Source organism: Cydia pomonella, chromosome 2, assembly GCF_033807575.1.
Source record: "Cydia pomonella isolate Wapato2018A chromosome 2, ilCydPomo1, whole genome shotgun sequence".
In the NCBI taxonomy this organism is placed as follows: Eukaryota; Metazoa; Arthropoda; class Insecta; order Lepidoptera; family Tortricidae; genus Cydia; species Cydia pomonella.
The window spans coordinates 33,421,372-33,443,309 of record NC_084704.1 but is presented as its reverse complement, the minus strand read 5'-3'; the positions used below and the strand labels follow the sequence as shown (position 1 = coordinate 33,443,309).

The 21,938-nt window shown below is 38.3% G+C and overlaps 2 protein-coding genes across 3 annotated transcripts; one reads left to right on the top strand and one right to left on the bottom strand.

Moving 5' to 3' along the window:
- The first annotated feature begins 1,977 nt into the window (after positions 1–1,977).
- On the top strand, positions 1,978–5,288 carry LOC133515420 (uncharacterized). The gene is made up of 6 exons (XM_061847961.1): positions 1,978–2,378; positions 2,856–3,074; positions 3,456–3,587; positions 4,259–4,376; positions 4,782–4,933; positions 5,118–5,288. The coding sequence occupies exons 1-6, from the start codon at positions 2,324–2,326 to the stop codon at positions 5,216–5,218; spliced, it is 777 nt and encodes a 258-aa protein (XP_061703945.1). The 5' UTR covers positions 1,978–2,323; the 3' UTR covers positions 5,219–5,288.
- Positions 5,289–5,425: 137 nt separating this feature from the next.
- Positions 5,426–21,180, bottom strand: LOC133515418 (uncharacterized). Of its 2 annotated transcripts, XM_061847959.1 has the most exons (7): positions 20,880–21,180; positions 17,195–17,416; positions 14,532–14,669; positions 13,162–13,270; positions 11,954–12,129; positions 7,784–7,870; positions 5,426–5,593 (listed from the first exon to the last, which is right to left on the bottom strand). In XM_061847959.1, the coding sequence occupies exons 1-7, from the start codon at positions 20,917–20,919 to the stop codon at positions 5,520–5,522; spliced, it is 846 nt and encodes a 281-aa protein (XP_061703943.1). In that variant the 5' UTR covers positions 20,920–21,180; the 3' UTR covers positions 5,426–5,519. The 2 variants fall into 2 exon arrangements, with proteins under 2 accessions (XP_061703943.1, XP_061703944.1); XM_061847960.1 differs by lacking the exon at positions 7,784–7,870 and having other exon boundaries at positions 20,880–21,039.
- Between the last annotated feature and the right edge of the window lie 758 nt (positions 21,181–21,938).

The window sequence follows — 21,938 nt, the reverse complement described above, 5'->3', positions numbered from 1 at the left end:
CATTAAGTCCGCCATTTGTGTTTTTTTTTGTTTGTGCAATAAAGTTTAAATAAATAAATAATATTCATGTAACGCGATAACGAATTCTACGTGAACGAAATCGCGGGCAATACCTATTATAGTAACAACAGAATAACAATTTTCTATTGCTATTAATTTAAAACACGCTTTAGGAATTTTTTTGATGGACCGTAGACGCAGACAAGGACACCCCGCTCCCCACTACCGTTGTTCGCTGCCTCCTGCTACAGCGCGCGGCGCGCGCAAACTTGCCGCGCGTTTGAAACGTAACGTATTTATATAAGCAAGGAATGCATACATATCAGTAATGAGTGTTGCCGTGATTTTATATTTCTAAATTTTTGTTTAGTAACTGAGATCATTGTTGATAATCGATTATTATTAACTCTACAAACTTTAATTCAATATTAGCTATACTGCTTAACCTGAAATCAATATCTAGACAAGCACATTTTCTACATGTCTAACTTTTTACTAGAATACTAAGTTGATCCATAATATCGTAATTTTGCAATATCAGCAACTCTAATTCTATATTTACAAAATAACTCGTGTTTTTACGTTTACCAGAAAGCAGCTGTTCCAGATTTCTAAAAACTGAAAATTGTACATAAATTGAAGTGTTATTCGATATGCTAAAGTTTTCTGTAACTTTAATTCTATATTTACTTAGTTATTAGCAAAAATTAAAATATTTAAATATAACCGAAAGCTCAACCTTAAAATTTCTAACTTTTTACCAAAGTATTATTTAACATACTCCCAATGACATATCAAAAAAGAAAAAACTTTAATATTATCGAAACCCATTTTTGTTCAACCGCTGGTCTAGAATGTGGCTATACGCCGCTGTGGGCTAGAAGGTTAATACACTTGAGAGCAATGAAAACTCTTGGTACCTAGGTATGGATTTTATCCCGAGTGACCCGTTTTCATTGCTATTATGTGTAGGAAGTTGTGAGCATTTCCCATAGAATGATCAGCCGTTATGTTTTAAATTATTGCCAGTGCAATTCGAACGAGCTGCCTATTATTGTGGGGGGTCTTACTTTACTCGATGGATTTTAATAAAAAATGTATTTAAACAGCTACGTATTTTTATTTACGCTTGATGCTTGACCCAAAGTAATCTACAAAACTCTATAACTATATATATGAATATAATCGAATATAATACTTTATAACTATGTATATGAATATAAACTGGTTATGAAAATTGACCCTTTATATATATATATCGTATGCCTTATCCTAGATAAAGATTTACAATTGATTTGATCCTTTGATACGTATGAAGACTATGAAGTCAATTAGGTGCCTAATGCCTATTACGGTTTTTAATTTGTAAAACTGTAAAACTCACGACGAAAACTCGGAACATAACCATTATCACTAAAATTACCTCTCATTTCCTACGCCATAATAAAATTACAAGAGCATCACACGATTATCATTTATTCACCATTATTGTCATGTCACGAGTTGTCAATAATACAAGTAGAGTTTGCCGCATACAGAACGCCACTGTACAGTCGGCGTCAAATACTTTGTAGCAGTCAAAGTGGCCAAATAGATAAATAATTCCATTTTGACGCTGACTGTACTCATCTGTGGTTGTTAACTTACTATTCGTGAACCTTATTGCTCAGGCATAAGGTCTAGCAGTGGTTAGTAATACGGACTCAGTAGTTAGAGGTTTTAACATTGCCCGATCCGATATCGGATCGAAGTAAAATATATAACATATGTGTATTTCTGTACTTATTAATTAATTGAAGCAAATCATTACTGCTACAAAAATGATAGTTAACGTAAAAAGGCGGACTTCTTGCTGTCGTTATGGGGCCATGCGATATTGGATTGACACTTATATTTTCAGACATGTCGGACGGACGGACATCAGCTGACGGACCGATAGTATTTGTTTGCGTACTTGTATGGCATAATGAAAATCTTTATTTTCAGGCAACTATGGACCCATAGATAAATACCTTTAAACTAGCATACATATCATAAAATATATCTTAAAAACTAAAACACACACTGGCTGCGATGCATAATGTTTGCTGTAGTGTGCGGGATCTCTGAAGGGGGCGCGTGGGCCCAACACTGCAGAATATCGGATCCATTGACTGGATCGACCAATGTGAAAACGCTCTATTGTTAGTGCGAGTAACTTGCACTTTCGCGCTTGCATTCCGATGGATGCGAGAGAGATTGGTTCAGTTTCTGACTGAACGGGAATAAAGATGTTACTGATGTTTACTTGTTAGTTATTCAATTAAAAATTGAATTGTTGAATATGGTGGCCAGCGAGATGGGACGGAGTTTTGCCAATGGATTTTTGTTTGTAGCGAGTAAGTACCAAATTGCATACATACTAACATTTTAAAGCACTATATTCTCGATTACATTCTGGTTTTAACCGACTAAGCTAAAAGGAATCAATTATGATTTTAGCAGTGTAAATACACCCCCAATCAATCTTACAAAAATATGTATGTGGGTGGGGTGGGTGTATTTTTTGTGTTCGTGTCGGTACTCCTACTCGGTGTTCCTACTCGCATTCAAGTACGTAACGTCGACACAATTGAGCCCGTTTTGATAAGGAGTTAATCGATTCAACTTCACAAGCATATATTAGCCGATAATTCCTATTCGATGGAGTATTACGCTGTCAGTATGTTTTTATAGCTTAGGTTTAAAATTTTAAGAAAACAATTTTATTTGTTGCCTACTCGGATACTAAGTCGGATATAATTTTTTTGTTTTATAATAAATAGGTCTTTACCAGCTAGAATTCAAGTGATTCTCAATGCTGTTTTATTTTTCAGACATGCTAAACACAGTGACCATTGACAAACTGGTGGTACCAGAGCTGGTGCAAGCTGGCAACGCCGCGATCTTGGACTGCCATTTTTCTGTCTTGGACGATAAGTTTACTCTGCAATGGCTGTTCAATGGAAGCGAAGTGTATGAGTGGAGGCCCGGGACGGAGCCTAAAGTTGGCGGCGTGTTGGATGGACGGTTAGATCTGGATTATAAAGTTTCAAGTAAGTATTTTATTTACTTAATGGTATTAAAATTAAAGGCGGAAATTATCTCTTTGCTTCGCGTAGAATTAATATTTCTATATACCACTACCATACCAAATACTATGCCTTTTCACCCCCTTAAGAAATGATTTCCGGGATATCAACTATCCCATATCCTTCTCCGGGACTCAAACTATCTCCATTACAAACTTCGTTTCAATCGGTTCAGCGGTTAAAGCGTAAAGAGGGACCATACAGACTGACAGAGTTACTTTCGAATTTGTAATATAAATATGTACATAGTATTAGTGAATCCGGATTAGTGTTATTTTATTTGAGCCCCGTTCTGATTATGGGATAAAATAAGAATAATAAATAAATATATTGTTCATTCCACAGATGTAAGCACCCGACAGCGTCGTCCGTTGCGCATCGTACAAGCCGCCCCGGAGTTAAGCGGCGATTACACGTGCCGCATCCAACACGATACGGGCGCCAACGCGAACCAGACCGCGACGATGCTGGTCTTCAGTCAGTACACTCTTTATTGTGAGATAAGCAACCCTTTGGATGTTGCACGTGTGCAGATATGGCTGAATTCCTTTTATATGCGACATCATTGAAATAAGTGATCATTTGATATTTACCAGTCGCTTTTCGGTGAAGGAAAACATCGTGAGGAAACCGGACTAATCCCAACAACGCCTAGTTTACCCCTTTGGGTTGGAAGGTCAGATGGCAGTCGCTTTCGTAAAAACTAGTGCCTACGCCAAATCTTGGGATTAGTTGTCAAGCGGACCCCAGGCTCCCATGAGCCGTGGCAAAATGCCGGGACAACGCGAGCAAGAAGAGAGATCATTGAAATAAGTGCACGTTGCTACGTGAATAGTTGTTTGCCAATATGCTACCTACTTACATTACTTTTCTTTACGATAATGTGCAAACTAGTTGGCAGCTCTGAGATCATTATGATCACTCAACTAATTTGGGGCCTAGTCGAGATGGTGTTAGTTTAATGTTTATCAGCAATAAATGATTACTTACTTACTATCACCGATAGAAAAGTTATGAAACTTAAACTCACGTGGTCCTTCGAGCCGGATTTAAACCTTACATAATTTGAACCAGCCTATTAATTCCTACGAAAACCAGAAGAGTTTACGAGCATTTCCTTTTGTCAACTTATTGTTAATGGTTTTCAGGCCCGGAGAGTGACTTTGTTTTGGATGTGCAGCCTGAGAGCGACAACAACACATTGAACATTAAATGCGTCGCTCGCGGACTGTACCCGCAGCCGGATTTATCTCTCGAATATAACCAGTGAGTTAAAAGCCTACTTTTACGAAATTCCCGGATTCGGAGATATAATAGTATTCACAACATAAACGCATTTGTTATTTACCTACATGAGTGCGCGTTATAAACGTGGGCGCAATTGTTGTGCCGTCGCGAACATTTCAAAATTGCGAAATTTCCACATTGCATTATTTCGGAAACTACACATTTTTTTTTATGGGAATCGAAGTTTTCCATTTCCAAAATGAAAGTTTCCTTTGTTTCCTGTGTAAATTTCTAAGAACATCTTGGAAACTTTCCGCAACATGCAGGTGCAACTGAAATGAGCGGCTGTGGTCTTAAACTTAATTAAGTCGTATGGGATGGGAGCCAATACCACAGCGGCTCCCTATACTTAGTAGGGAAAGTGATTTGTGGTTACCGTTTTAGTTCCCCAGTGGCCCAACAGCAACGCGTATGGCGCTCAGGCGCGCTGTTCTCAGCAGAAACTTACGCGCGGCTACACGCGCACCGCGGCCGCGCCGTGTGCCGCCTGCAGCTGCCGCTGGCCGGCTACGTGGCCATGCGCTCATACGTACCGGGTGAGTTTTAAAGGGGCGGGGACCCCACCTGGGAGATGTGGTGAGATTTAGCTTGACCGACTTATGCGCTCTAAACCAGGTCGACAAAAAACCCCTAAAGGTAAACGGATGATCTGGTCAAGGTCTTCAGACAACCGTGGGCAGAAAGCTACTATGAACTAAAGTAGTATATTCATTGTTTCAGATAACGACGCAAAAGATGGGCTGAGCAATGCAACAGCCTGCATTTATACTTCTATAGTTTTAAGTATCGCCATGGTAACGATAGGAGGCGTTTTGAGATAACCATGTGTGAAACACTTGATACAATGATGTATTGAAATATTTAAGTGTAATATTAAGTAAAAAGAGTCTGCAAAAATAATACTAACAGTCATGCAGAAATACTTGCAGATATATGTACCTACGCACTTTTGGATCTTCCTTCATCTATAAGGAACTCTTTAATTCAATCAAAGAACTTGGTGTATAAGGTCAATAAAACACAATAAATATTTCTAATAAATTTAATAAAAAAATAAATTGTTCAACAACAGCGATGAAACTTAAGTAATCGTATAAATTAGACTATTGTTAGTATCACATGTTAGAGCTGAAGGTGTAGAAGGGTCGCGAGCGCCGCCAGTGCCCAAACTGCGGTCGTGCGTTCGGCGCTGTCCGCTGTAAACAAACAATCATAATGCAATATTAATAATATCTTGGTCAACGAAGCACGCAATATCAGACGCAAACTTAAGGGGCCCATTGATTAACAGTTGGCCGGAAGATATTGGCCTATCAGTTATTCGCAATCGTCAGCTTTTGCGAATAACTGACAGGCCGATATCGTCCGGCGAACTGGTAATCAGTGGATCCTTTAACCCTTTAACGCAGATAAAATAGCCAAAGTAGTGAGTTCAAATCTCCTCGAAGACGTAAAAAAGGAGGACGCATAATTATATGATGATTTTGGTGAAGACAAAAATTTAGTTTTTGATGCAAGTACAGTCAAGCTATTAAAAGACCGGAAAAAGTGCTACAGTTATGTATACGCTAACTCGAGCAATACAAACCTTGACTGTTCATCGCGTAATAAAGGGCGTATCTTTTTGGACATAAGAGAGACTAGAGTCATATATTGCACAATCACTGCGAAAAATGACATGCTCAAACGGATCTGGATAAGCTTTCTATTTTTTTTATAAAGTGTAATTTGGGGGAGTGTCTTTTATGTGTAGGTATTATTGTATGTGTTATGTATTTGTAAATAATTAAATACGAGTGGTTGCGTTTTCACTATCTTTCATAGGAGGTTAGGATATTAATAAATAATTATAATGTGTGTATCGGACAGTCACTACATTGACGCCCAACGTGGGGCCAGAGATACGAGCTATAAAATGTTCACTGTACTGTTTATCAGCTCTTGGTCGCTTTAAGTAAGTAAGTAAATATTCTTTATTGTGCACCATACATTTAAAAATAGACAGGAAATGAAAAAACACGTAAAAGTTAGGTAACAACAGGCGGTCTTATCGCTAAGAAGCGATCTCTTCCAGACAACCTTTAATACATAAATAGATAAAAACACATCATTATTTTATTGATGTTGAATTACAATAGTTTACATTCAATTCATATGCTTTTATTTGTGTATTATATACCTACATAAATTAAGTAATCATTGTTTGAGTAATAGTTAATAATACAATAAACATACATATACAGCGGTGCCAGCCTTTCTGTTGCGTGTGTACTTTGTAACCTCCAAGCGTTAAACCATGCAAGCAAATCTAGGAATACTGACACACAGTTAGTACTAAACTAAAAAGACAAGGTATTGATTTCAACTATGCGACCTTATATTATCAATTTAAAACATAATGCGTGTATAATGTTTGTATAGGTTTCAAAATGTGAAATTTGGGTAAATGTACATAATACACATTGTATCATTACTCAATGGTATCGAAAATATTTACAATATACTTATGTGTGAATAATTGAATATCATACAATATGCTCTGCTACCTTTACAATGGGTATATGATGAATGTTTTTTTAAAGAAGTTATTTGATTCAGAACACATTGATAATATGCACAAGAAATTTCTGGCTGATTTCTTTTCTCTTTAATTTATTTTATTGTATAGGTACTGAAGTATCTCTGTAATATTTAACTTTACTTTACCAAGAAGTCGTTCTAATATTGTATGTCTTTTTTGACGCATTCTTTACCACAAACGTTTAATGTTGTTATTTTTCTTTCACAGTACCATTTATATTTCAACACACATGTTTTATGTCTTCAACTCTTCATGATAAGATCGGATGAGAGTAGACATAACATATTCTGATTTCAGACTATTTAATCTGAGTATAAATACTATTGGGTTATTTTGGGGTCGTTATCCTGAATATCAAAAACGTGTTAAGATGGTCATAGTAAACAAATTTCCCCATAGGGCTTATCACAAAATCGCGAAAAAAAAAAATCAAATGGACACATTTAGGGCCCGAAATGTATGGAATGTATAATAATGGAATGTATGGGCCCAGGGGTATTTTGTTTCACGATTTTCATATTAGTCTTATGGGAAACGTTGTTCAGTATGACCGTTTTAATACATTTTTGACATTCGGGATCAAGACCCCAAAATCACCCAGTAAGTATAACTAGAGTTAACTGCCGTCGGTAACTAAGGATGTAAACTGGACGCTCGAGGAACGGCGACCAGCGTCGTCCAGCGCGGCGTCCATATCAAACAAATGCAAAGATATGCGGGAGGCCTCAGTGCACGCTCAAATCCCTTGGGCGGACGCTCCACGCAACGCGCCGCTGGTCGGTCGCCGCGGAGGCCGTGTACTTACGGGCGGGTTCGGTCCCGAGCGCGGCGGGGACCTCTGTCGACTCTGTGGCGTCCTCGGGCGCGGCGGTGCTGCTCGCGAGCCACGCATCTGGCCACGACAACACGTTAGTGCCACACGGATTAGACTCATGCCACGGCTGGCCGAGGAGCTAGCTATTTTAGTTAATTTCTTGCAAATTCTAGGAGCCGGCGAGTCTGTCTTGGCAGTTAAGTTGGTATACACAAAGTACCTAGATATACTTGTGTGGTGTTCTGGGATTGACATTAAGGCGTTGTGATATTAAGTCCACCCCTCTAAAATAGGGCGTTTGGAAGTCAAACTGTCATGATGTTAGTCCAGAAACGCGAGCATTCAATTATCTATAATAATTTTAATCGTTATTAAATTACGCATTATTTGGCGGCCAGCTCTACCTATATACATTTTTGCCATAGACAGAATATTATTACGTTATTTTATCGAACTGCTAAAATAACTAGCTATAAAGGCCACATTACTAACAGGTACCTAACATATAATTTATACAATTATATGGTTCACTTTAGACATAAAATATAAAAATATTTTTAACAAAAATTTTGGCTGACAGCATTTGATTAGCTTTTACTTAAATATTCTGTAAATGTACCATATAATGTGTAACAGAAAAACGTACCTACTCCTCTCGGTAGACTACTAAGATATTATGTAATTTACATTAAGAACAACCAAACCCTGTAATACACAATAACCGAAGCATTTATTTACGTGTCATTTTGATATAAATTATACTTACCATTTTAAAACCTTTTATAAAACAGGCACAACAAAAATTAAAGTATTAAATACATTCCTACTCAGCCAAGCAGGCCATCACAAGATGCTGTTACTGCATGCTCTGGCATCGTCCAATAGTGCAGGGCTCTCCAATCTATTTGACCCGAAAGCTAAACTTTAGAAAAAATCATGCGGCACAAAAAGATGTCGCTATTGCGGGTCTTCAACGCGATTTAGAAAATAAATTCGTGCATTGACCCGCCCGTTTCTCTCTCTATCGCACGCGCGTATTTATATTGCTGTCCCGAACATGATGACGGCGGCCAATTATTATAATTTATTTGCTATAATTTAACTTACACTAATAATAGTTTTTCGGAACCTAGGGTCTATTTTAATTGCTTCTATTTTCATTCAATTGTGTTTTTATTTTTCTCTCTTTGTAAGCATGTGTGTGTGCGTAAGTGCATTACGTTTTTTTTAGTATACCTTGTAATTACTTGTGAGTTCCTGTAATTGGCTTTCTGTATTAATCTTGTTGTCCTATTGTAAGTTTAAAGCTGTTGGTTCTCCTTAACATAAATAAATAATAATTAAATCTTGCCAAACTGTAACGTTTGATGTCAAGATGCGCCCATTTTTCAAACGAGAACATTTTAATCTATTTAACCTGACATCACGTGGCACTTATGCTACCTGTATGCTAAGGTCCTTATGCTCGAAAACAGCATATGTCTATGGTGTTTTCGGCCATTGTACTTGCGTTTTAAGTTTCAACCTGTCGACAGCTTGTCCTCGAAGTACCTCAGCTTTGACTTCCACATTGGCTTAGAGAGTTTATTGTGTTTTAATACACTAATTTTATTAAAAACACTATGCGAGCGGGACAGCAATATAATTATATGCGTGCGACAGAGATAACAACAGGCGAGTCAACGTACGAAATTCGTCCTTACTTACCACTGTTTCTGGGATAAGGCGGTGTAAAGATTTAGGCTCTCAGCACACGTAAGCGCAAGCGACGCGTAAGCGTATCGTAAAACGCGCGTAGAACGAGCACGAACAAGTTCAAATAAATCCGCACACGGAGCGTCGACGTAGCGTACCGTATGCTGTCGTCATTAAGACAAGTGTAGCGTAATACAGGCGTAAAAAACAAAACTGCTGACATGATCAAACAATAAAAAAATCTTCATCTGACGAGAAAGTAAGATCGTCGATACATCCGCCGAAGACATCTGACGACTAACGAGATTTCACTTATAAAACGATTACGCTTACGCGACGCTTTGTGCCCAGAATCCTACGCATCTCGTACTTGTAACGTTTTTACGATACGCTTACGCGACTTTTACGCTTACGCTCCGTGTGCTGAGGGCCTTAGGGAGGGGAGGAGTGGACTAAGGGAGTACAGAAGGAAGGGCAAGGGGGCGAATATTCCGATACAATGTATCGGATACATGCGTATGTAGTCTAAAGCGCGTTTTAGGCTTCGTTTCCTCCGACCAGATTGGAAAAACTTGCAGGTCCAACCTGGCCCTCGGGCCATAGTTTAGAGACCCCAGCAATAATGTAACTACGCAAACTACCACGACTACGAGGCGATATGACCCGTCTTAGGAATTAATAATTTATCTAGTTTAAACACATAAACCTTGCTGCTGTAGGAATCGATGACCAATCTGTGTGGCATTGGCAGGAAATATTTATATGAAGCGCATCTGCATTACGTCAGGAGGAAACTAGAGCGTTTCGGCATTGCTCCGAGCAATTATTAGGGTTGGCACAACGTGACGCCCCTTTGCGCACACAACCATGAATTTTGACAACCCTAAATAGCCGAAAGGGATAGTTCTATACATTAGAAAGGGACAACACGATTCGGCCCTGAATCGCTGTCAAACTTCGCCTTTGTAGGAAGTTTCGTTTCTGTACAGTAGTACTATTCTTTATTCTGTGATTACGTGGGGATTCTAACTGCCCCGAACTAGTAGCTCAGTTGCTGCGTCTGTATGTTCCCTCACCCTGGATAAAGGGTTATCCAAAGTCACAGGGAGCCTAAGGTCGCTAAAGTATGTTATTCCTTTTCAGTCATCTGGCGTTTATAGAATTGATTGCAGGCGCGGATACAAGGGGGGGGGCATAGGGGCAATGGCCCCCCCTAAAACCCTGGCTCTCACATTACTAATTAAATTAAATTGAGTAAATTTTATTTTCTGTGCAAAAATATATGATTTTCTCAAAATGGCCCCCCCCTAAGCCAAATCTTGTATCCGCGCCTGATAGATTGCAGTTGTCGTAGTTCCTATATCGGGGAAACAAAGCGCACCATAGCGTCCATAGCAGGAACAGTTAAGGAACATATCACAGCTGCCAAAAATCGTCAGGTGAACAAGTCTGCTGTGGTTGAGCATTTATTGGAATCAGGACCAAACCCCTGGATCGGACCGAATAACCCTAAAATCCTTTCCACGGATCGTCATTTCTACAGCAGAAAAGTGCGGAAAGCCATTGAAATAAAAAAAGGTTGCAATTTCAATCGGGACGAGAGTTTGGGGATCTCATCCAAATGGAATCCAGTCATCAGTATATGTAAGCAAAATCGAATATCATTAGTGTTGTGTCGACAGAGTAACATCCCTAGTGCGCAAAATATTCAAGTCAATAAACAAGACCAAGGACCAAGTGCGGGTAGTTCGAAAAACTCGCGCGGCTAGATGTTGATGTCAACTTTAGCCAGTCTTCTCCGAGACCACGGGGACAACGCCGTCCTCGAAACATGGGAGGTATATTTAAAACTTAATACGCGATTAAGTCCCATTTCTTTGAGTTAATAAGACTCAAAACTCTTTTGATATTTATAATACTTCTTATGACTACCATCGCAGGCGAGACGTAAGGTGCAATTTTAGTGTGCTCATATCAATGCAATATTAATTTGAAATATCAACAGATTTTTTATCGTGATCCGATTCGCCTCGGTCTACCCTATTACTTTTGTACAGTCGCTATCAATATCGAAGCAGCCGAGGCGCTCAAAAATATTTGAACACGCACTTAACGACTAACTTTGACAGTTAAATTAAATTATCTGTGATCACTCTGGCTTTCAATATAACTGATGCCAACTGTATTACAAATAACTGACATGGATAAACGGACAGTGTGAAAACTCGTATTGGGGGTTCAGTTAGATCTCTGTAAGTAAGTAAATATTCTTTATTGTGCACCATACATTTAAAAATAGACAGGAAATGAAAAAACACAATTTAAGTTACACTTGTATAAAAATACGATAATAGTTTAGATTTCCATGAATACCTGCTCAGCATCAGCACAATTTGAGTCCTATTCTTACAGCAGTAAGGTTTAATTTCAAAAACAACCCTAGCATCTGCCCAGCTTCGAACATACCTGACTGATAAGTGTCGGCCACCTCCATAACATCAGACGCGATGGATTCGTCTTCAAAGGAGAGTTTGCAGGAGATCTCCACGCCCTCGATGTCTTGCCGGTGGAGGGTTGCGTTGGTGGACACATTGTACAGTCCGTCGATCGGTCCCTCTAGGAGTGTAGTGTTAAATGTGGTGCTGAAAGTTTGGAATAATAATAAAAAAATTGTTTATTTCGGACTATTATAAATCCATAGCGCTTTAAGTAAAAAACCTTAATATCTATGTTAATCAACTACAAACTAACCTAACCACCTAACCATGAGGCTTTGCCCTATTTATCCCTCCCATTTATTAATACTAGGATGAGAATCGTTTATCGCCAAATGTCCAGAAAAGGAAAAACTTATCGGGATGTCAAATGCAACGAAAAGTGACGTGTTCATCTCCATACCTGGCTTATCGGCTTCACTTTAATAAATCAAAATTTTATAATTAATTATTTCAAGAATAAAATACTATAACTTTTTTGAAATTATGTTCACTTTATTTAAATCTATTTCAATCGTATTCATATTACGTATATCGTTCGACATTATTTTGACGTAATTTGTATCCGTCAGCCGTCCATTATTGACTATATTTACGTTACATATATGTCAATTCTATTAGGAATATGTATAACAATATCTCATTTTATAATCGACCGGTTTGGCCTAGTGGGTAGTGACCCTGCCTACGAAGCTGATGGTCCCGGGTTCAAATCCTGGTAAGGGCATTTATTCGTGTGATGAGCATGGATATTTGTTCCTGAGTCATGTGTGTTTTCTATGTATTTAAGTATTTATAAATAGTTATATATTATATATATCGTTGTCTAAGTACCCACAAAACAAGCCTTATTGAGCTTACTGTGGGACTTAGGCAATTTGTGTAATAATGTCCTATAATATTTTTTTTATAATCAGATATTTAAAATTATTTTAATTTATTAACTCATCTAATGCTCTATGTCAATATTTCTTAAGCTTAGCTACTTCCAAACATGTTATCAGTTAATTCAGCTTACTTCAAATTATTTGGTAAACGATTATTTATCCTAGAATATATAATCGTTTACCTAGTGTTGATAGTGTAATGGAGTAGGCCTCCGATGAAGAAAATTAAAATCTTAATAAATAGCTATCAGACTCCAATTTTTTTCCTAAAACCACCCCGTTTTGAGGTTACCTGTCATAGCTGATAGAGATATCAGGCTTCGGCGCTATCCCGACGGCCTCGCAAACCACTAGTACTTCTTCCTCGCCTTCAAATGACAACTTCGGTCCCTCTCCTATACCTGCAACAGGAGTAAAGTTAGCATATAAGGACTGGATAAGCGATAGAACTCCCACAAAAAACCCAGCGCCGGATGGAAATATCTCACCCGGCGACGGTAGATTGACTTCCGATTAAGAAAATCTCAGTTCGATGAGCAACGCGATGAGTCGATGACTGAAAGTTCAAAATGGCAGTAGTGGCAGATTGTGCTACGCATAAGTAAACTAAGCGCTTGCCAATTTCAGTAAATATAAACATTTTAATCACACTTTTTTGGAGTTGCAGGTGTACATAGGCTACGGAGACTGCTTACCATCAGGCAGGCCGTATGCTTGTTTGCCACCGACGTAGTATTAAAAAAAAAAAAAAAACTTGCTCGAAAGAGATCTTATAGGGAGCGCGCATGAACTGTAGGAGGCAGCACAGGAGCCGTCAGATTTCTGGCGCGAGGCGTAAATGTGATGTTTATTGTTCCGATGTAGCTCACAAGATGACAGAACTTACTATGCACAAGATCGCAGACTCTCCAACGCGCACTCTCCAGTGCATTTGTACTGAAGGACAAAGGCCTATACTGTTCCCGCGGGAAAAAAGCTATAACTCTCTCATTCGTTCATTACCTGGATATTTTTGTCAAAAACAATTTACACTATCCAATTCAGTAAGTATTTTCCGATCCCGCCTTTTTAGGGTCACGGGACCCAAAGGATAAAACGGGACCCTATTACTAAGACTCCGTTGTCCGTCCGTCCGTCCGTCTGTCACCAGGCTGTATCACATGAACCGTGATAGCTAGACAGTTGAAGTTTTCACAGATGATGTATTTCTGTTGCCGCTATAACAACAAATACTAAAAAGTACGGAACCCTCGGTGGGCGAGTCCGACTCGCACTTGCCCGATTTTTTACTTTTTTTACCACTTTTATGAGACGTTTTTCTGTTATTTGCTTCAAACAGACTCTAAACTTAGAAGTGTTTTTACTAAAAAACCACAATCAGCTACAAAAGTAAAAACGCCTTTTTTAAACGATTAATTGGTCCTATAAATAACCTAATTTTTTTTATGGAAAAAGTTACGCAGAAATAAAAAGACCTTTTACCATCACCAATGACAGATGATGATAACAATGAAACATTGTAGTAGTGGTGTGGTTCGGGTGCTACAGCTACCTATTGCCTCCTTTCCAGCTTGGTTTTAGACCATCGATTGCCACATTTCCGAACAGTGGCGTGAAAACATACATATTTGAATTCCTAAGAAATTCCATAAACATACTCACTGAAAACCACCATGTCGGAAGCGTTTCTCCGTTCTTGGAAGTCGCCTTGCTCCTCCGCCACTTGGCACTGGAAAGTGCCGGAATGCTCGGGCTGCAGGTCCCATAGCGCCAGATTGTGTTTCTCTTCTTCTATTAATGCTGTTAAAATAAATCACCAATGTTAAGAGGATTGGAGTCCAAAGGGAGGATACAACTAAGGACTGGAGACCAAAAAATTATGAATTCGTTTGGTAATACAACATTTTGGTTTGTTGCATGCAGTGTTTACCTCTAGTGTACACTAAGCTCTTAGTTATTAACGATTTTATAATTTTGTGTATCCGTCAGTGTAACACCAAATAAATAAAAATAAAAATGCAATCAGATTTCAAACGCTGATACTGTTTTTTTTTTAAACCGGACAGATTTAGATGCACTGCAATTAGAATAGAACCATTATTTGTGGAAACTACGCATCTTCTACTCCGTTACTTTTTTATTATTATAATTTAAAAAAAAATGTAAAACGTGATGAACAATTGCAACATGTAAAAAATGTAAATAAGCAAATTTTGAAGGGATATTTTATTGCCGTGAGCTCCCGTTGTTCAACTTCATAAACAAGAAATAGATCTAATTTTATCTATAATTTGATCTAAATTCTAAACTCAAGCGTGCGAAATACGACTGCTGCGTCATCTGCTTCAAGTTTTCAGCACTAAACGTAAGCATGAGCGACATGGAAATGCATGCCTATGACATGGGACATGGGACATCATTTTAATTTTTAATATTATGTGTGTTCCAAAAAATAAAAAAACTAATCGCTGAGTTGCTTGCAAGCATAATATTGCTCATTTTTAGAAATAATTTCCATATGTTTAGGTTTTGTGCTAAATTTATTATAATTATTTACAGTGCATTTTATACCTATGTGTGATCTCCTTTCTATCGAGCGATAGTCAAAAATCGCTGAAGTCCGTAGAGAAAGGCCCCAAGATTGCTAATTCAATTTATGGTAGCCGTATTGTGATCCAAAAAAGACCTACGACTTTGAAGTGCAAGAGAAGCGGAAACAAGTGTCCCAAAGTCAAGTCGGTCCCAAAGTTCAGTCACTGGCACATTGTTATTAAATTTAGAACACGATTTTAGGAAAATTTTGTTGAATTCCATTTTTGAATGTTTGACAATTATTTTAAAACAAAAAACAGTCATTCGCTGCAATTTTTCACTATGGAGTGGACATTGAAAGAAAACCGAATAGCTGTATTAGCATTGCTCCGCTGTGGGCACTCGCCAAGTACCTATCATTTTCAAGTTGCTCAAAAATTTAAATATAACGCTTAGGTTTGTGTACCGTACTATTGATAGGTACAATGAAGTCTCCAGTGTTGAGGACAAGTATAGCAAGAAATCCTGTCCGAAAACAGAAGTTGATGGCTGTATGATGGCTGTACAGATGGGTGTCAGTAGAAAAACCGTCAAAAAGGTTTTAAACGAAGATCTTAGTCTACGAGCATACAAAAAAAGGGCACTTACTTAATGCCCGTCTAAAAACAATAAGGCTTAAAAGATCCCGGAAGTTGTTAAAGCGGTACGCGAAAAATCGACACCGTGATATCCTTTTTGCAGACGAAAACATTTTCGGTATTGAAGAGAAGTACAATAAACAGAATGATAGACTGTACGCTAGTAGCTTTGAAGCAGGAAGGAGAGTTCCGCGGGTGCAACATGCGCATCATCCATCATTAGTGATGGTCTGGTTGGGTGTATCTTATTACGGGACAACTAAGGTTCATTTTTGCGAAAAGGGGGTCAATATCAGTGCGAAAGTGTACCAAGAGAAGGGTTGGGATAAGCTTGTGAAAGATCTGCCCAACACGCTATTTTCAGAACATAATATTAAGTAAGTTGGTTTATATTCAATTGTTTGACATATTTTTCTTTGAACATGACGATCCTTATTGGGAGACACAATTAATTTTTTAATTTTATTATTTTAATTTATAATGTAATGTTTGATTATTCTGATGAGAAAATAAACATACTTTTGACGAATGAATCAAATTTATAGTGTAATTTTCATCGTAAAATAAAGAAGTCTAATCTAATCTAATTTTGTGTTCCAGAAGGATTTTGCGCCAGCACACAAAGCCAACACCACTCAAGCCTGGTTTGACCGTCAAAAAATCAACTTTATAAGACACGAAGATTGGCCTTCCTTCAGTCCAAACCTTAATCCTTTGGAATATAAAAATTGGCAAGTCTTAAAGGGGGAAGGTCTGTGTCTGTAAACCCCATAAAAATTTGGAGAGCCTGAAGTCATTTTTAAGAAAAGCAGTCGATGAAATAGACATGAAAATGGTGCGTGCTGCGATAGACTGGCCGTGCCGATTAAGGGAGGTCATTTTGAATAATTTTAATTCTTTATTAAATGTACTTTAATTTGGTATATAATTTAATAAAAACTTTAATAAAAACAGTCCTCGGTATGATGAGTTTCTTCTCGCCCCGAAACGCGTGATGGCATATCTGCGCCGTTCGGGCTCCAGAACCACTTCACCATGGACAACTTCTCTGTGCCATGTGCTCGCATACCAACTCGGCATCACTGCCCTTTTCCACTGCTACTGGTATGGAAACCACTAACCACTATATATGTGTGTATATGTCTAACCACTTACTGATGTTAAGATGCGGCTCAGTCTTCGGTATGGTGATTATCTGCTCGCGCCCTAACACGCGCTGGTATATCTGCGTCGGCTCGTCTGCGCCGTTCGGGCTCCAGTACCACTTCACTGTGAATAATTTCCCTATGCCATCGTGCTCGCATAGCAACTCGGCATCGCTGCCCTTCTCCACTGCTTCTGGCACGGAGAATTTTGATATTTCTAACTGCTGGCTCACTGGAAAAGTTGAAGACACTAATTAGATGCTTTCAAATAAAGGAAGAGATGTTTTAACAACTTTTATCCATGCTGTCTGTTTGGATACTAACAGTTTTTTTGTGAAATTCGTTCATCAGGTATCCAAGTTAACTAAGTTTACCTAGTTTTATAACTGATGAAGTAACTCTGGTTGGTTGGTTGGGTTCAAAATTGAGATAATGTTTTGAGTTCGAAAGACGCAAGAAAAAAAAATTCTCCTTTTTTCGGGCAGTCGTGTGATAAAAATAAGCAACATATATTAAATTGCGGCTTTTAAATCAACCGTTTCGAGTGAAATTCTCAGTTGCCTAAGATATTATTTTCTTTTAATGTTTCTCATTAGAACAACCATTGATATTTTTAGATGCTTTGGTGCACATTTAGATCCGCGCGGACATCCGTCGACTAATGTGCAAGCTTTGACACTTTTGGCGGTACCGTTTCGTAAAAGCTGGTCGAAATACTTAAAATAGAAGAACGGAAGGTGTTTCGAGGCAATGGATATTTATCGACGGAGCAAAGCGATGTTTTAGTATTTAGGGTCATCTATGCACTTTAAGTAAGTAAACACTTTATTGTACGAGAAAAATAAATATTACATCAGATGGAAAATAATTGGGTAGTACAAAGGCGAACTTATCCCTAAGAGGGATCTATTCAATCACTTTTTTATGTTTGTAAATTGTATTGGCGATAGGTATCTTGAGTAAGTATTTTTTAACCAATGTTGATGAAATTTGGCAGGAACTTAGTTACAAACGAATGCTAGGATCGGTTTGAAGGTTAAGGAGTTAAAGGGATTAAAATGAATGTTCGAGCGAGTTCTCTGTTCGCGGCGAACTACAATTTGTATGCAACAAATGTAACAAGAACCTTCAAACTGTAGTAAAGTAATATGCGTTAGTTTATATTGCTGCGATTCATTTAGTGTCAGTCTCTTACATAAACTGCGCTTCTGTGCAACATCATTTTACAAATGACGCATTTAACCGCAATTAGTCAATTATTTAGATAATATGTAAGTACCTATAACTTACCTATAGTTATGGCCTAAGTGCGAAACCTGGAGCCAATACCATAATTCGTATAACCTATGGTGTGAGGTGTATATAGTAAAAGTAAAGTTAAATATGGTTCAGGGTTGAGGGTGGTAAATGCTAAGATAAGGTCAGGAGCATTCTGTAGGGATCTTATAGTTAGCTATGACCCCATAGCCCCTTAAGGAGGCTTCGGTAAAACTATAGTATTAGATTTTTCTTATGATTTATAAGAATGCGCAGCAAGCGGGACCAGGTGTTGTAATTAAGGTGTATGGTCAAATTGATCAAATTAACGTATGAGTATAATAGAGGCCCTAAATTCGATTTCAAAAAAACTTTCGCTTTAGTCGTCAAAGACAGGAATAGGGAATGCTCAATAAAAAATAAAGTCTTCAAATAAAGCTTCTGGTGTTTGTTATGTAGTGTGTGTCCTCCCTGTATACGTGCAGCTTATAGACGTACTACACACGGACACACTCACACACACATTACACACGTTCCCGGTATTGGTGGGGCTGCCCCGCTTCTGTAGCGCATCAGGGATGTTTGCTGAAGCGCGCGTCGATTGCTTTTATATAACTATGCGCAAACGATGCACATCCCTGGTGCGCCGGGTGCGGGCCAGCTCCAACCCTGCGTTCGATTGCCGAGAGGTTTGACTGCCCATATTTGAGGCATTGTGATGATATGCATGTTTCTAGAAGTACCTATTATGTCTAACCACTAAGTAGGTGCTTCTAGAAACATGTTAGTAATTATTTAGTGATAAGTTTGTACATATTAACATAGCTGTAAGTGCATACTAACATATTTATGAGTCTAAAGTTACTTGAATTAAATCATTAAATAAATAAATATGTGGACGTTTAATAAATTTATTTCTTCAAGAATACCAATTAGAATAGCAGCATAGGTACAGGGTAAAATACCTAATGATTGGCTCTCTCAATTATTGTTATTGGACCCAAGTTTTGTAGGACCTTCACACCATCTGCTACTAAAATAAGGTTGAAGAGACAATCACTGGAGGGTCGACATTAGTATAGTTTACCCAATCATGTTTGAGTAATGTAAACTGATTGGTTATCGCGTACACGTACTATGTTGGTAAACAGTAAAACACCAGGAGTAACTACACGACCGTCATCCATCGACAACGTTTATATTCGTACGCGGTCCTTTTCACGGCACCGGCAATGAACTTGACTTCAATTGAATGACATTCAATTATTATATTAAGCATCCTGTAGATTTAAAGTCCAATTTGATAACATTTGGGACTTTATTGGTAGTAAAACTCCAAAAGCTCGCCAATATCTCAATAAATTAGGTCATATAGCGATGAATAAGATTATCTCGGCCAACCTTGAGGCGGTCCGGGAATGTTAAAAATACCTTCGCGGTGGCGCGCTGTGGGCCGCGGATGTTATTCATACAATTCTATAAAATGCGTGAATATCCTTTAGTGCATTTTTCGGCTATATATTTGAAAGTCACCGTACACAGTAACATTTAATATGATGAGCTGTGTATGGTACTCTGGGAGTAAAGTAATTCCTGATAAATGCTCTAGCTAGATGTTTAATCGGCGCATTCGACTCAAACCCACGACTAATGAATGATGACCAAAGGGCAAATCTAACATCTAAATCCATACCACCACCATTAGAACAAGTATTACAAGATACATTTCAAAAAACATTTTCCGAGTTTTCCGCGCGTTAAGGTTTATCCCGAGCACCTTAGGTACTTTTAAAAGTTACTAATTGGGAGTTCAGGCATGTGTTAACGTCACAAGTACACATACAAATAATACGCTCACGAGTTCTAAAACGTGAAATCTGTAAGTCTCTTGTAAAAAATGCTGAAATTTTATAAATATAGACCTTGATAAATCGACGTTGAAAGGTGCAACTGACCTACGCCACCAACTATATTAAGCAGATTGCTTTAATTTTACATTATCTTCTAAAAGATTAGAATAGAGATGACATCTCGCATTCAGAACCGCAGTCGACGGCGCCCGTTTTTCTCAATCGCGGTCACCACTGAATTTAACTCACTAACAAATATAACTCAAAACTCAGAAACAATTATAGATCGAAAGTGAAATGATATAACTTCTGACGAAGATAATGGAGACGTATAAATTATGTAAAACATAGAACATGTGAATTTTGCACATTTATAAAACTAAAACTATATGCTTGAAATATTAAAATAACTTAAGAAATATGCACCGTTTGAAAGTCCAATACCAATGAAATTATGCATACACACCGAGACAATTGTTTACATTCAAAAAACCTACGCAAATCTGCTGCTGAAAAACACCGCAAACATGTTTTTATTCGCATTTTCCAAACATCACAACACATCACGAATTGAGGTAAAAATCTCACCTGCCACAAGGCAAAGGACTAGCGACAATGTCCGTAACATCGCGATTAAGAAACTTTAAAACTGTATGAGGTACGTATTCGTAAGGTGCACTTCGCGCGTCCAGCGGGCTGACTGACTGGCCGCCCGCCCTTCGCGCGGCCTTCGCGCGCTAAACCGAATGCGCACGAGTTTTACAACTCGCGCTGAACGATCAGTTTCCGGATATTAGTTACGACAGCGACGGTTTTACAATCGATGTTTGTGAGAGGTCAGCTGTAAAGATTATGAATTATGACCTTGCTCTTCAAGCGTATATTTACCGCGTTATACAATACTTAAGTCCTACTCATGAAATACGGCGCTGCGTGAACAAAAAAAAATCCTTTGGCATGATTGATTGGAAGTTTCTTTGGGGAATCAATAACCGCTGATCCGATGAGTTTGATGAAATCTACGTCGACATCTTTGATTTTGTTGAAAATTATACCAAACTGGACTTAAAACCTAAACTTAAACAATTTTTATCCTCAGACGTCGCGTGCTGACGCTGATTGTCCCCCGCCCCCCACTCGCAAAAAAACTTGGCGTGGCTCTACTCTTATATACATCTTAGGTACAGAAAGACTGCCAAAAGAAATATTTTGTTCAGTTAACGCCGTATTTAACCGTTTTATGATGTGTGCAAGCACAGCTACCTACTTGTATATATGTAGCTGACAGTGCTCATACTTTAGGTATTGTAGGCAAGTCTGAACAGCGTTGAAAAAGTGGTCAACCACAAACTTTAACTGGGCAGTCGTAAAATTCTCACAAAATAACTATTCTTCAAAAAATATTCTTCGGAAATTATAATAAAAGTCTAAACGGATTAAAGCTCGATCGATTTCATATTGTACTGTTTATGTTCAAACGTAACTAATTATAAATTCGAAAAACTGTAGGGCTAAGATGGTCCGCTCTTTATCATTTGTCACCATGCCTGTCACGTTCTAACAAGTATGTAAGTGCGAAAGTGACGGGCATTGTGACAAGCGATAAAAATGAAACCATGTTGCCACTGACAATACCCGTTATCTCTT

Excerpts from the sequence above, each read along its gene's own strand:
- LOC133515418 (XM_061847959.1), bottom strand. The coding sequence starts at position 20,919 with ATGTTACGGACATTGTCGCTAGTCCTTTGCCTTGTGGCAG. Across the intron at positions 14,670-17,194 it reads TGAGCCGCATCTTAACATCA|CATTAATAGAAGAAGAGAAA; the intron begins GTAAGTGGTTAG and ends TTATTTTAACAG. Across the intron at positions 13,271-14,531 it reads TTCCGACATGGTGGTTTTCA|GTATAGGAGAGGGACCGAAG; the intron begins GTGAGTATGTTT and ends CTCCTGTTGCAG.
- LOC133515420 (XM_061847961.1), top strand. The coding sequence starts at position 2,324 with ATGGTGGCCAGCGAGATGGGACGGAGTTTTGCCAATGGATTTTTGTTT. Across the intron at positions 2,379-2,855 it reads TGGATTTTTGTTTGTAGCGA|ACATGCTAAACACAGTGACC; the intron begins GTAAGTACCAAA and ends TTTATTTTTCAG. Across the intron at positions 3,075-3,455 it reads TCTGGATTATAAAGTTTCAA|ATGTAAGCACCCGACAGCGT; the intron begins GTAAGTATTTTA and ends TTCATTCCACAG.